The following is a 15,786-nucleotide window of genomic DNA, read 5'->3' on the forward strand; positions in this document are numbered from 1 at the left end:
TTGACAGGGTATTCCATATCATCACCCTAACTCTCTTGAGCCTAAATAAAACAGATAGCTTAGCTCTTATATGGAAAATCAAAGTCAGTCCAAACATACCAATTAGATTAAACTGTGGCTAATAATTATGAGTAGTAGTTTTTGGGCCTGAACAATAGGTGAAATGAAACATATACCACAGTTCACATAGCTCCAGGGATTGATGGGAGCTAGTAGACAAAAGAGATAGCATTGAACATTCCCTCTGTGCAAAGGCAAGAAAGAAGCAACTGCAACAGCAAAATTGTCCACAGCTAGTTTGGGGGACTTGGGGACAAAACACATTTTTCAGCACCACCACAAGAAATGAAAACACTCTCTGACTCCCTCTATTCCTGTAGTGAATACCATATTCCTATCCTGTGGAAGATCTTTGCATTTTCAAGGATTGGAAGTATAAAAGTTCTAACCTGTATTGTTTCCATATTAAAAATGCATTCTGCTCATCTTAGCCCTAACTATATTTAGAAAATTAAATACAAGGATTTGTGATGCTTTTAAATGCTTTCACATGAGCTTTGTATTATCCATCTTGTGGTAAGTTGTTTGGAGATTTACAGAATTGGCATTTTATTTTCTTTTTCTACATTTCTTTACCCTCTGAACCAGGCTTTACTTTCAGCAACCACTAAACTACTTCTTCCTTTGGACATGTGGCAGTTTCCTGAAGACAGAAGATGAAAGGCTGGATAGAATCCTAGTAGCTGTTCAGTCCTTGGAGCCCAACCAGCTCCTAGGAAAACTTATACCTTTGAGTTCCTTATGCTGGTCCAGTTTCCAGGTATGGCCTTCAAAACCATCTGAGTCTTATGGATGAAAGCCACCTTGGTTTCTTTTTAAATAGTCCCAGAGACTTGCACATTTTAAAAAAATACTCTGTTCAATAGAGTAGGCAATATAAGTCATATAACTATGAATTTTATCACTCCACTTTAGAATTCATTTTTTTTGTATTTTAGATAGATGGCTTAAGATTATAAAATTTAAAACATTTACTAACATTTTAATTTTTTCCTGAACTTTACACCGTGAGGAAAAAGTACTTTCCTCTGAATTCCATTTTACTTACATCACAATAATCTTTCTCCACTCCTGTTTTTGTATGTAGGTGTTATATGTGTAATGAAGCGTGGGACAGGATCATTAGAGATAGAGAGTAAGTCAACATTCTTTTCTTAGGTATATAATAGCAGTTTAGTTCTGACTTCACTGTGACTCCGGCCCTGTAGGTTCAGGAACCAGCCATGCCCAAAGACCTTATTGGCCTTAGCACAAAGGAACTGAAGAAGCCCTAGAGACCATCTAAATAATAAACGTGGGCCTCTTGGTCTCTCTTTATAGCTTCTGATAACTCACCAAGAAATATTTATAGGATTGTCTGCACCACTCACTTCAATAGTTTCGGGTAGTTATAGTTGTTACTGCCAAATACTAGAACATTGAACCAGGATGCCTGTGTTAGCAATGGGATCTTCTTACTTTCTCCAGGGATAAAAACGATCCAGAGACTTCCTATGTTGCTGGAGAAATTGTGGCCTTGTGACTAAAAAGTTAGTCATCGTCTTTCTGAAACTGCTTTTTTTTTAAAAAGAGCTTGTATTAGTGATATGAAGGAGGTTCACTGTTACAGCTTTGGGATACATGTTTACGCTGTATTTCAATCAATCTTACTTTATCTATTATACTCCCTGCCTCCCTCCCTATCCCAGTAGCATTCCCAACAGGCTTCTTTGTTTCATTTTCATAGTTGCAAATACTGTATTTCAAGAGTATGTGAGGCTGCTTGTAGGAGGCTCCAATTTCTCATGAGAACATTGGGTTTATCTTTGTGCAAATTAAGGGCAGACTTGAGTTGGATTAACAAGTAAGAAATGCTTTATTATCTTTCGGCTTGCTTAATAAAAGTAAAATTTCTAATTTCTAATATACCCTTTGGTAAGACTGTTAAAGGATCTTATTTTTAAAACACCAACAAACAATAAACCCACAAAGAAGGGATAGTCCAGCTAAAGCAGTATTATTTAACTGAGAAGTTAGTTACAGTTTAACTGGTGAATATTCTATATGCATGTGCTATAAAGCAAGAGAACAATTTATTATGTAGCATATGATAAGATTTGTAATTAATTTTTCACTGCACTTCTGAATTCTTTGATATCTGTTTTTAAACATATTATATTATTATATTATATTAAACATATTATATTATTAAGCATATTATTTTTATTTTTATTACCCATTTTCATCCAAATCTATTAAAGAAAGGGATGATCTTGGTTTTGTTCCTTGGCCAGAAATCACTTAATTTTCAAAATCTCATGAGAAGATAAAACAAAGCATTGAGTCAACCACACACTCCACAATAGCAGAGAAAAGCAAAGAACATTGTAAACCTGTTTTCAAACCAAGCTTTTTTTCCCCGACTCCTATGTAATGGTTCCTGGTACACCCTAGGGAAGCTGCTTTTAGAGCATTATGTTAACCAAGTTTGATGTCCTTTATTATTTTAAGGTATATTTGAACAACTTAATCTAAGGATTACCATATTGAGGCAGACTGTTGGCTGTCTAGCCCAATATCCTGATTCCTGAAAGTTACACCAAGAGAATATGAAAATAGCAGATTGTCCTCAATAATGTCACCCTGATATCATATGAACTTATACAGGTCATATAGATCCACTTTCCCCTTCTGTGTCTGTTATCTATTGTTACAATATTGTATAATAAGTAACCAAATCTCTTAATGGCATAAGTGTTTATTGTTTATTTGCCTAGAATCACTGGAGGTTGGCAGGTAACTTTGCTTATCTTGGCTGAATTTGCTTACAACTCTGGATGTTGGCTTCTGCTTGGGCAATTGCTCCACGTGTCTCTCCTTTTTAGTTGGAGAGCCCAGGCAAGTTCTCTTGGCAGAGGCAAAGGTTCATAGGACAAGCCCTATTATTCAAGTCCATTAAGCCTCTGCTTTCATCATCTCCTCTAACACAAAGCAAGATAAATGATGGACACCGTCACATGGCCTGCAATGGGATGGCACTGCAGAGTGACATGACCTTACACGTTATTATGGGAAAGGATGAAGAACTGAGTCCATCGGTGAAATTGGCCATACTTCCTTAACTCACAGTGAATCTACAAAGCACACACTTGCTTAAATATTTCAAAACCATATTTATAGTTTTTAAATGTCTCACATTTTATTAAAGAATGGGCCAATTTTATGAGTCTTATCAGTTTTACCACCTGTGGTGTAAACATCACTTCCTTCTATTTACTAACTTGGTCTCTGTAGAGCTTGCAGCTGTATTTTTCTCTCTAGAAGAAAGATTGGATCAATATAACTGTGAACACAGTCTCTTTTCTTGTTCCAAGTCAAACACTTATTTCTTTCTTCTTTTTCTTGTTCGTTTTGAGTGAAGCTTTGTGTAGCTCCCTATCTCTCAGAACCCTTGAAATTATTCTGACTGATGTTTTTGGTGAGACAGTGTACATAATTCAAAATTATCTCTTGATATAAATATGACCACCAGGATCGTGTTTCCAAAGGCATGGAATAGCATTCTTTTATTTCCGCAACCTTTAAACAATGTTAACTGCTGTTGTCATTATCCAACTAAAAATTTAAGAGACAATCCTGAGTGACTTCTAAGTCTTTTGCACAAAGAGACACAACCAACACAAACACAAACTTGGATTTTCTAGACTAGTTCTCATTTATATAATTTTACTATATACCATTTTTTCTTTTTTCACAATTTTTATGGTATGATTATTCTTTTTATTTTGGATTGTTTTCTTTTTTGATACTTTTCTATGTGTTAGTGATATGGGAAAGTCTTTTGTGGACATACTACAAATATTCATTTTATTGGAGAACTTTTTCAGGATTTATAAAACTTCTTTGAGGCAATAAACCTACAACAAATCCGTGATTATAGATACTAGATGGCATTTAAATATTAATGGTAATTTCGAATATCTTATTGATTTTCAGTTCAGTCAGTTATTGCTTAAAAGATATGAAGCACAAGGAATCAGAGTTTCAGTTATTTTCTCTGCCCAATAAGTTCATTTATAGTTAACTCCAAAGAAGATAAGCCAGTGCAACAGATAGTCTTATTAAAATAAATCCACATTGTTTTTTTTAATTTAGTGAGTCAGTACATGTCTTATAACAACAGATGCTATTCTGTAAATAAAGCGTAGGATAAAGTCAGCAGTATGTAAATTTATGGGAACAAGTTCTCCCCTTTGTGCAGGAAAGGCTTACTGTCAAAATACACAAAAAGGTTGATATTTCTTAATTCTTGACCCTGAATTCTCTGCTGGTTATAGGCCAACAAGCAGGCAAAGGAAGGAACATTATGGCTGTTTCTGGGAACTGCATGGCCTCCAAGTTCATATTCTCCCAGCAGCTCTTCTGTGAATTTCAGAAATGTATCAGAGGTAGGGGGTTCTGGATCCTCCTATATTTGACTTTTTTCAGGGAAATATTTATTAAAAACTACACCTGGGCTGAGAATTGAGAGTGCTTGCCTAGCATGTCCAATGCCCTGGGTTCCATCCTCAGCACTGAAAACAACAACAAAAAAGGCACTCATTTGAAATAGCAGAGAGACTGTGGACTTTCCAGAATGCAAAACCCTTGAACAATAATATTGTTATTGTCAATAGCAATGTAGAGAAGGTTAAATGCCAGACAGTATCAAGTGACATGATAGCAAGTGTCACGTGTACACGTACACATATCACATATTCACTAACATCAGTATTCCTATCTAGTATAGGCTATATTACTAATATTATGATAATAAACTTCTCTGGTTTACAGATGAGGCAAATGAACCTTCAGAGCTAGAATTTGAACCCCAGCTGCCCCTAAAGTCTACTTACTATACCAAACACAATCACAGTGTACATGCACTAGCTACCCATATAGAAGACCCTATCTCAGAAACCTTCTCATTTTGGTATCTCTTGTAACGTCTATACAGCCTAGTGCCTTAAAGAATCTCAATACCTGTAATCAGAGATAGAAGAAGAAGCCATCTCTCTCTCACCTTTTCTCTTTTCCCATGCAAGTTCACCTGAATAAGTAATAAACCCTCCACCACTGCTCGATGAAGATGTCCAGTCCCTTACTGCTTATTCAATTTAAATATACTCACTCTTCCTTAAAAAGATTCACATTTGTCTCAAATTGATTTATTTATAGTGGTTTCTGCTCTGATTTCCTAGTCTTTAATCAACTTAGATCATTTTAAAAAAATTTGTGCCAGTCCTGAGAATTGAACTTGAACCAAGCTATTGCTGAATAAAGGACATAAAAATCTTTTCTTAAGTGATCATTCAGTTGTCCACCACTTAAATTTATAAGAATATTGGTTTGAGATCTGTGAGATAAAAATGATTAAACCTTCATACTTATCCAATAAAGCATCTTGCTTTCCCAGAGTATTCCCAGGCATTTCCAGACTTTTCCCCTGAGCATTCTTGCTCACTGCTAGCACTCTACCATTTGAGCCACAACTCCACCCCTGGGTTTTTGGTGGCTAATTAGACCTGAGAGTGTTGGGGATGTTTTGCCTAGTCTGGCTTCAAACTTTGATCCTCAGATCTTAGCTTCCTAAGTACCTAAGATTACAGGCATGAGCCACTAACACTGGCCTGATAACATTTTTTTAAAAAAGTAGAACACTACCACTGCACTACAACCCCATTCAAAAATAATAATATTTTATTGAACCAAAAATTATTTCAACAAACTTCACTACAATTCATCTCATAACATGACTCATCCGCATGTGGGCTCCCAACAGTAATATGATATGTTTATCCAAAATTCCAAGGTTCATGTCATGTATATGATTATCCTCATATTGAGTGTGTGGCTCAAGTGATGGAGTACTTGCCTAGCAAACAAGTATCACCAAAAAAAAAAAAAACGGACTCCCCATCACTGATAACAATGATGTCTTACTATTCTTTGATGTCCAACAAGCAAGAAGCACTATTTAGGTAGTTTTGTATATTTACTTTTCACAGAAACCCAATAAGAAGCTGGGTGCTGGTGGCTCATGCCTGTAACCCTAGCTCTTCAGGAAGCTGAGATCTGAGGACTGCAGTTCAAAGCTAGCCTGGGCAGGAAAGTCCATGAAACTCTTATCTCCAATTAACCAGGAAAAAAAAACAAGAGTGATGTTGTGGCTCAAGTGGCAGAGTAGCAATAAAGCTCAGGGACAGCACCAGGTCCTGAGTTCAAGCCCCATGAGTGACCGAAAAACAAAAAAAAAAAAGGAAGGAAGGAAAAGAAACCCAATAAAGCACATATAAGTGTTTTTTACTTTTCAAAAATGAAGAAACTAAGACCCAGAGAATCTAATGAACTAGCTCAAGTTCACCCAGGATGTGTATATATGTGGTCTGGTTTTAGAGTGCTTAGTTGTGGTATTATCACTTTTACTATCACAATGAACATTCAGCTGGGAATAAAGAGAAACACACAATACCCTGCAGTTACCTCCAACAAAAATCAAAGAAAAATTGAGACAAAAAGATATAATGAAGAAAAGAGAGGTAATATCAAAATGTGAGACAAGACAAAATATCTTGGGCTGTCAAAATCTCCTGTTTTCTTGAGCTTAAAAATAAAACCAGAAAATGACACAACAGTTCTGAATTGCTCTGTTCAGTGAATGTCGGTGATTTGATTTAAACACACAACACATAAGCTTTCAAGCTAGATTTTTGAAGCAAAAAGTTGCTGAATGGCCGACACAAAAGCCTTAACTGATCATTCAATTTTCTACTATTTAAATGTATAAAAATTATTGCTTTGAGATATGTGAGAGAAGAAGGTTAATAAACCTTTGTACTTTTCCAGCAAAATATCTTGCTTTCCCAGAGCATTCTGAGATTTTTTCAGAACAGGTTTAGTTATCGTTTTTCTTGGAGGGCCCTTTTATGACCTTTTGAAATCCCTCTGAGATCTGTGACAATGCAATAATTCCCAAATCCAGTTTCACCTAATCCACAGTTAGTTTAACTGTCTACTAGTGCTTCAATAAACCTCCAGTTGTATTTTTCACGTAATATGTTATTAGGAGTCTTTATATATTTCTGTTGACATTACTGGCTAGTGAAAATTGTTAACTCAATAACTATGACATTTCCCTAAAATGCTTTAAAACACTGATTATGAATCTGTTAACTTTATAAAAGCTATTCACTTATTTCTGGAATCTGGACTGAGACCAGTATGTTATCCTGTAACAACTTTTCAAATGAACTCCAAGGTCAATTAAGTTTAGTCATTTGGGATTCTAAAAACCAAAAATTCAGAGGTAAATATACAACCTTAATGCTAAAAGATTTCTTTTATTTCCCTATTTAATTTTATAGGCAGTAATCACTTACAAGCAACAAATATCCCCTATGAAGCCGTGAGAACTCACCATTCTTTGGGCATTCTCCTCAGTAATATTAGTATTATAATTCCAAGAAGCAAGTGAACTTTGATAAGACAGGTCTTCAGCTTCCTGGTTAAAATTGTCCAAAAATGTCTTGGCCAGTTCCTCGATGGAAGACTGAGAAGCAGTTACAGCAATAAGGCTGAGAAGGAGCCAGGAGGAGCGTGACATCTTTCTCCGTGCGCCAAGATCCCATCCACTGAACAACTTTCCCTAGAGTAAAATCTCGTGAGTTTTGCTATCTCATCAGCCTTTGAACTTGGGTTGGGCACTGACTGAGAAGGAAAGACCAAAAAAAAAGGAAAAGAAGAACAAAGCAGTAAATAATCTGCTGAACTAATAAAAAAAATTAATCCTGGAAATGACAGATATGTAAACAGATTTTAGAAAGATTTTTTAAGTAAACCAAATAAAGACATGTTATTCATTAATCCTAGAAAATCTTAGCTCTCCCAGCACTATATGGCCAAATCAAAACTTGGACATTTGGTTAATATGTTCCTAAAAAGCTGTTAAAGATACACTGAGGGTTTTATGATTTTACAGTAATGAAATAAAGCTAGAAATAAGGATTATAGGGTATTGTTGGCATTTATACGTTTTTCTGACAATTCCATTAATAATCAGTTCTCCTTCCCCTATTTTTATATTCATGCATATTTTTAAAGAAACTTATTACTCTGGAAAGAAATTCTCTGCCAAATAAATGACCTTTTCCTTTGTCTTTATGGAATTTCTCTTTTTTCCCTGATCAATTTTAATTTCTGCAGCCATTTTTTAAGTATAAGACTCTATCCATTATATAGGTTAACTCTCTTGATCTGGCTTTGGAAAACTTAAAAAAGGCTCATTTGCTATTTCTGAGATGACCATGTTAAACATTAGTTCCATGATTTACTTCATGAAAAATACCTCCTTCCCCTTCACTTACCTGTTTAAAACTCAGTCAAGATCATAAGAAAATAATAGTTCCCCCACATGGTAAGAAATCTGAAGAGTATCCATGTGTAATTCTGGTCATCCACACTCATGGGATCAGAGCAACATAGAATGCAAAGAGAGTTTAGTGGTTATCCAGATGAAGTTCAAGTGCTGGCTCAGTGTTCTCAATCCCGAAGTGCAAGTATGTCTTAGAGAAAAGAAAGGAGTCCCTTTAAATGGCAAGGTACATAGGCCTGCTTCATTGTGATTATGAAACCTTCACACAGAGAAAACATTTCTTCACCTAGAAAAACAAGTCTTCCAGGTTCAGATGAAATGGTAATAACCTAGCCTTAAAAATTCTACTACTGCACTAAATTTTATTGAAAAGTTGTATATATTATAGAATAGGAAAAAATAACAACTGTTCAAAATGTTTTGTGTTATAATATTGTATTTAAGTATCACAACAAATCTATAGGCAAATGTTTCATTGTCATTTTATGGATTATGAAACTGAGCTTATATAAATTGCCAGATCTCACTCAGTAATTAAGTGGTTGAGCCAGGACATGGATCCATACAGACTGATTAGCCCTTGGCTAAGTAGTAGTATAGTAGTCTAAGAGCAATACTAGAACCATAGGTAAAGAACAGTAGAGGTACTGATCCTGTAATAAAAATGATGGGTGTGGCTTCATTGCACCAAATATGATTTTAATTCAATACCTTTGGAGAAATAAAAGTTACCAAATTTTAATAATAATAAAGACTTTAAAGAAAATAACATGGGAGAAATCTGTCCAGAAATTACAATAAATTTCCTTACACATTCAAGGGAGGTGAAATCTCCTCACTGCTCAGACACATTAGGAGAAAAACAGGCGACGAAAAGGGGAATTGTACCTGAATATTAGAAGAAAGATGTTACATAAATAAAAACTGAGGGGCTGGGAAGGTGGCTCAGTGGTAGAGCACTTGCCTTGCATGCATGAGGCCCTGGGTGCAATTCCTCAGCACCATATAAGCAGAAAAAGCCAGAATTCTTGCTGTGGTTCAAGTGGTAGAGTGCTAGCCTTGAGCTGAAGAGCTGAGGGACAGGGCCCAGGCCCAGAGTTCAGGCCCCATGACCAGACCCCCCCCAAAAAAATGAAACACACCTTTACTCAGATAACTTCCTGAATAAAATATGAGGATAAAGGGAAAAGGGGAATACAACCCTCCAAATTTAAGGGGTAAGGGGATATAATCCTCCAAATTTAATTCATTGAACCACAAAATAAGATGGACATGATCAAATTGAAATGTAGAAAGTATAATCCATGCTAAAAATAGATGGACACAAAGCCTGTGATAGAGGTAAGGCAAGAAAATATCGGAAGCAAAGAAACTGAGAAGCAAGGAAGTGAGAAATTTTCTTATAGTGATTCTGCAGGAAAACCAGCTCATGATTACCAACTGCAAGAACTGACTTGCTAGAATTTCTCTACACTCTCCATTGAGAACCTGCCAGTGTACTGACAATAACTTGGAAATGATCTCTTTAAACTCATTATGAGAATGGAAAAAATCCACTGAAGACCTAAGGGCTGGATGCTGGTGGATCATGCTTATAATCCTAGCTATTCAGGAGGCTGAGATCTGAGGATCATGATTCAAAGCCAGCTGTGGCAGGAAAGTCTGTGAAACAATTATCGCCAATTAATCACCAGAACAACCAAAAGTGGTGTTGTGGTGGCCCAAAATGGTAGAGAGCTAGCCTTGAGGTAAAGAACTCAAGGATAGCACCCAGGCCCCAAGTTCAAGCCCTATAAATGACAAAAAAAGACCTACAGGATGGGACCCAGAAAAATAACTGCCCTGAAAGAGCATGCTATCTTTGGGAAATAACTGAGGACCAGAAAAATTAGAAGATTGGACATGCAAGAAAGTTGAATTTTCAAAAAATTTGGAGATGAGGGTGGGTTTCATACAGGGAAGAGTTCATCTTTGAGACATTTGACAAAATTATAAAATATATTTTTTAGGGATGGGCATGATAATACATGCCTGTATTCCCAGCTATGACAGAGGTATCAATAGGAGGATTCTATCCAAGGTCAGCTCCAGGCAATCAGGGGGAAAAAAACTAAGAGCAGAAAGTACTAGGGACATACATCAAGTAGTAGAGTATCTGCCTAGCAAGCATGAGGTCCTGAGTTCAAAGCTCAGTACCACATACTTGGGAAAATGTATGTCTGCCCTATTAGAGATAAACTAGAAATAAATCACATGTGGCAAGTGGCCATGAACAAGCAAGGAGCATGAGGCCCTGACTTGAAGACCTGGTACTGGTACACACACACACACACACACACACACACACACACACACACACACACGCACACACGTTCATTTGGACTGCAATATTCTGCCTTTGCTAGCCTGGGATGAAATCATAGGATGGAGGAGTTGGCTCATAGAATGAGCAGAGTCATTTATTAAAGAAAAGGGAGTCAGCCAGAGAGTCTGCTTGAGCCCAGCCCTGGGGAAAATGTCAGTTGCACTGATTACCTAATTGTGGACAGGTCTTGTTATCAAATCTCCTATATACAGAATGAAGAAAATCTAATCTATCACTGCTATCTTGAAGGAGAAGGAAATATAAATCACTCCCTCCCAATTCTTAAAAATACTGTATCTGACTGCATATACACTGTACCAGGCTCTGTATATGGACCCTTCACAAAAAAACATGCATAGATAGAACTTGTTTGATCCATTTTATAACTAAGGAAACTGAGCTTCTAGTTTTCCCATGACTAGCCTAAATTCCTATAACTAATAAGTCATGTGACTACACTTGGATTGCAGGCTATAAAGAGATTCATATATTCTGTCTGTGAAATTACAGGTGCAGTTGTCTGCTAGTCTCATGTAGGGCTAGTAAGTCCTCATCAACATGGAATGTTCTGAAAATAAGCAGACCTAAACAAGCAAAACTAAAATTCATTGCCTTGATTATACCAGTTTGACATTGTAACCCATTTTGAGTCAATTTTTTTTCTAAAATAGAGTCCATTCTAATGAGAATGGAATATTGCTTGGATGTTATTTTTGCTTTTGTTTTCACTTTTTTAGATGATTCAGTATCCACCTTGAACATTATTTACTGGCTAGGCTACATAGCATGATAATGACTATAAAGCTTTATTAAATTGTTCCACATAGTCTTATTGCTACTAGTTCTGCTGCCTAGGTACATTTTTAGTTCACTATTACTATGACTTCTTAAGAGTATCAGCTTCCAGTAGCCCTTCCCATCACAAATCCTTTCCTAGTTTTTGATCTGCTATCTGCTAAGACATAAATATAAACTAGATAACCATGGAATTCCATCAGGAAGCTCCATTTTCATAGGCTCAAGCCTACGTGGGGCTTTTTTCCCTCTGAGCAAAGTGCATAGACTTTGAGATCCGTGTTTCCCTTACTGCTCAACTTTTTATGTACTTCCATCTGAGTCACAAGTGGCAAGGTTGCAAAGAGCTATAGCAAACACCTCTTCCAGTTCCCCAAGTTGCAAATATTGAAGAAGAAAGGATGTTCTGTGCAATTTCTTATCTTAAAATTGATTGAGTAATACTTCTAGATATCAAGAACACAACATAGAGAATTTTTAAAGTTTATGTGGCTAAGAATTATTTACATTTAGTACGATTGATTTTCACTATATGTTTATCACATTATAGTGAATGTATAAGTGTTTTCCAAAAAATAAATAAACAAGTTGGCTTTTCTGTGCAAAAGGGAGCTCATTCCTATTTACATGTTGAATCACAAAGCAATCTCTTTTTCCTACAGATAGAACAAAAGGGTATCTTCATTAACCAACTTGACAAATATTTTCAACAGATTTCCAAATTTGTGAGGATAAATTGTCCATTTCAGGGAGGCTGTACTGATTATGACTGGCCGGAATTTATGATGGTTCCTCTTTTGCCACAGTAAACCTAATTTATTCTCTTACCTAGAAGCTGTAAGCTTCTAAAGTCTTAAGTTTAAAACCACTCAGCTTCTGAAAATTTGAGATGTTTTTTACATAAGTGATAGAATCCATGATATAATTTGAATAGAAGAAAGCTATGATCTCACATTTAAGAATTACTCCGACTTCTGTATGGAAAACAAACTACAAATGGGGTGAGACTATAGACAATGAGACTAAATATGAGGAGACTAGTGCAAGAACCCACTGGAGATATGGTAGTGGCTTGGTGGTAGCAGTGGAGGTAAGACCTGAATGGTTTTGAATACATTTAAAACTAACAAGATTTGCTGATGAATTGGAAGAGTCATGCAAGTGTTTATGGATTAAACAAATAGAAAGATGAGCTTCATATCAATTTATATGAGGATAAATGCTGATAAAATAGATTTGGTGGAAGTCTACACATTCAGTAGTTTGTGATATCTGTTAGAAACTCAAGTAATGATGTTGAGATATTATTTGACGAACAAGTCTGGAGCTCAACAGAGAAGTCAGGGATGGAGAAATACATTTGAGAATTGTCAGGTAGCGATGGTTAGGCAAATATCTTTATAACTAAAACCAAAAGGAAAATATCTTACTTTCCCAGGATCTCAATGTAATGAAAATGATTACTTAGTCCAGGTCTGAGAAGTGGGATATATTGATAAGAGAGGGGGAGACACACACACACACACACACAGAGAGAGAGAGAGAGAGAGAGAGAGAGATTGGTACAAACCTAGCTATTTAGGAGACAGACCTGGAGGACCACAGTTTGAAGGCAGCCTTTGCAAATTAAATTAAATTAATTTAAAAAGTCTGCAAGATACCATCTCCAACTAACCAGCACAATCCCAGGCTGGAATTGTGGCTCAAGTGGTAGACCCTTGCTAACAATGAACAAGAAAGCCAATCAACAGTGTGAGGCCCTGGGTTCAGGCTCTGGTACTAGCAGAAAGAAAAGGAGAGGATGTGAAATGAATAGAAGGTGTAATACAGTTTAATTCCAGAAACTTGGCCAGAGCATCATATGCCTTCACTAGTTTATAGCTAAGTAGAAAAAAATATGTCTTGGGAACACATAGTGATTGAGTTGAAGTACAGGTTCAGGGAAGGCAGTTAACATAAAAGATAGCCAAATTAAAACGACTTAGACCTAAAACAGGTTAAGGATGCAGCAGTTCCAGACATTCAAAGCATAGAAGTCATTTTGAAACCAGATTTTACCTCTCAGCTGGATTTTAAAGATGGACTAAAAAGAATTTTATAGATTGGTCAGTACCTAATTGCTGCCAAAAATCTTACAATAAGCTTTCATTCTCATTGGCGTCTATTTCACACAGAATGTACCATATATCACACATAATTTACCTATGGATTAAGCGTAAGAGTCATGGCTTATGAGAACAATCAACAGAAAGTATGTTGAGATGGCAAAGACACATCTTGGATCTTTCATTGTCTACCTTCCTCTTCATATAAGGGATTTTTTCCTGTTCATCTCATCAATGTGTCTTAGTCAAATCTAGGTACTGAATTCATCTTCAACCTCCTTACTTACTCTGAGACTCTCTCTGACTACCTCACTAGAAGAGGAGATCTCACAGTGAGCTAATGAAATAATCCCAGAGAAAGCCAGCTGCACTTACTCCAAGGTCAAGCCTAGGAATGCTGACAAAGGCTATAACTTCTCGACTTTATTAAACACTTTTCCTTTTGCCAATCTGACAAGTCAGAATTGTTTTAATGTTGTGACTTTCTTCTTTAGTAAGTCAAGGCACAGAGCTCAGGCTATCTGATAACTGTATTAAACTGACTCCTTCCCGTACACATAGAGCGCAGCATAGATATTAGCTCTGTTTCAACAAGTTCCTTCTTTCATGCCATGGCACCATCTACTATCTTATGCTGATAATCACATTCCACCAATTCATTTTCCCATCTTTTTCTCTCTCCTAGAATATGAGCTTCAAGAGGTCAGAAATTTTTCTGTTTTATTCACTACTATATCCCAGCTTCTTACAAAAGTGGCTGGCACATAATAATATAACAGGAAAACAATAAATATTTGTTGAATGAAGACATTGTATATTGTTATTTTTTGCCAGTCCAAGGGCTTGAAAGAACCCGGACATTGTCCCTGAACTTCTTTTGCTAAAAGCTATTGCTCTACTGCTTGAGCCACAGCACCACTTCCAGCTTTTTCTGAGTTGTTTTTTGGAGATAAGAGTCTCACATACCTTTTGACCTGGGCTAGCTTCAAACTGCGATCCTCAGATCTCAGCCTCCTGAGTAGCTAGGGTTACAGGAATGAGCCACCAGTGCCAGCAACATAACTCATTTTTAATGTAACATACTATCTATTTATTGGTCCACCCACAAGAGGTGATGTAATTAGATTAGAATCAGCTGATAAAAATGAATTTTGGGGGCTGGGAAGGTGGCTCAGTGGTAGAGTGCTTGCCTTGCATGCCTGAGGCACTGGGTTCAATTCCTCAGCACCACATAAGCAAAAAGAAAAAAGCCGGAAGTGGCGCTGTGGCTCAAGTGATAGAAGAGATAGAAGTGAGCTGAAGAGCTGAGGGACAGCGCCCAGGCCCAGAGTTCAGGTCCACGACTGGACCAAAAAAAATGAATTTTTGCTATATGAGATTTGGAGTCATGATTCCAGTTAATATCGGTGAAAATGGGAAAGAATAACATGATTATTATAAGCTAGGCATTGAGATAGGTAACTAGATGCCTACCAAAAGACATTGTAAGAGATTGTTACTACTTTTTTAGAGGAAGAAAATGATTGCTTACACCAAGCCACTTTTTCCAAAATCATACTATTTCTGAGTAGCAAAGTCAAGTGTTGAATATTAGTTAGTCCTTCCCTTGACCCAAACAGCTCAGTGTAAAATTAATGTTTTAGGTAGCAACAGTGGTGAGGTGACTGATACTGTGTAACCATCTTCATGCCACAATTATTTTGATGCCTAAGCTCATTGATGAATTTGAAACTGAGGTGTCAATGAATGAGATGACGGCAATAGAAATCTTTTCATTTATGTCATTACTTTTATTTTTTAAATGAGTCTGCTAATTATAGCACTGTTAATTTATTCATAATCTGGTGATGCTCCTGATTCAAGAGGTAAGGCAAGAATGCCAACAGTCTATAACGTGGAGGTTCTTACATTGAGTGAAATAAGCCAGATCCTGAAAGACAAAATGTCAGTCTTGTAGAAGACTAGATTGAAATAATGTTAGAAAGGGCCTGGGTGGGGTGCTGGAAGGATGGAAAGAAATTCAATAAAGAGCAGGAAATCAGTGTGGAGGAGTTAGCACATCAAGGAAATCA

The 15,786-nt window shown here is 36.6% G+C and overlaps 1 protein-coding gene across 2 annotated transcripts in view; it reads right to left on the reverse strand.

Annotated features, from left to right (window-relative positions):
- Ace2 (angiotensin I converting enzyme 2) overlaps positions 1-8,526 on the reverse strand; it is a 42,226-nt gene extending 33,700 nt beyond the window's left edge. For both annotated transcript variants that reach the window (XM_013032119.1, XM_013032118.1), the window contains exons 1-2: positions 8,442-8,526; positions 7,496-7,785 (exon numbers count right to left, since the gene is read on the reverse strand). In XM_013032119.1, coding sequence (XP_012887573.1) covers positions 7,496-7,681 — 186 coding nt within the window. In that variant the 5' untranslated portion in view covers positions 7,682-7,785; positions 8,442-8,526. The remainder of the gene's footprint in view (positions 1-7,495; positions 7,786-8,441) is intronic.
- Between the last annotated feature and the right edge of the window lie 7,260 nt (positions 8,527-15,786).

The sequence above is a fragment of the Dipodomys ordii genome, unplaced genomic scaffold, assembly GCF_000151885.1.
Source record: "Dipodomys ordii isolate 6190 unplaced genomic scaffold, Dord_2.0 Scaffold150, whole genome shotgun sequence".
Lineage (NCBI taxonomy): Eukaryota > Metazoa > Chordata > Mammalia > Rodentia > Heteromyidae > Dipodomys > Dipodomys ordii.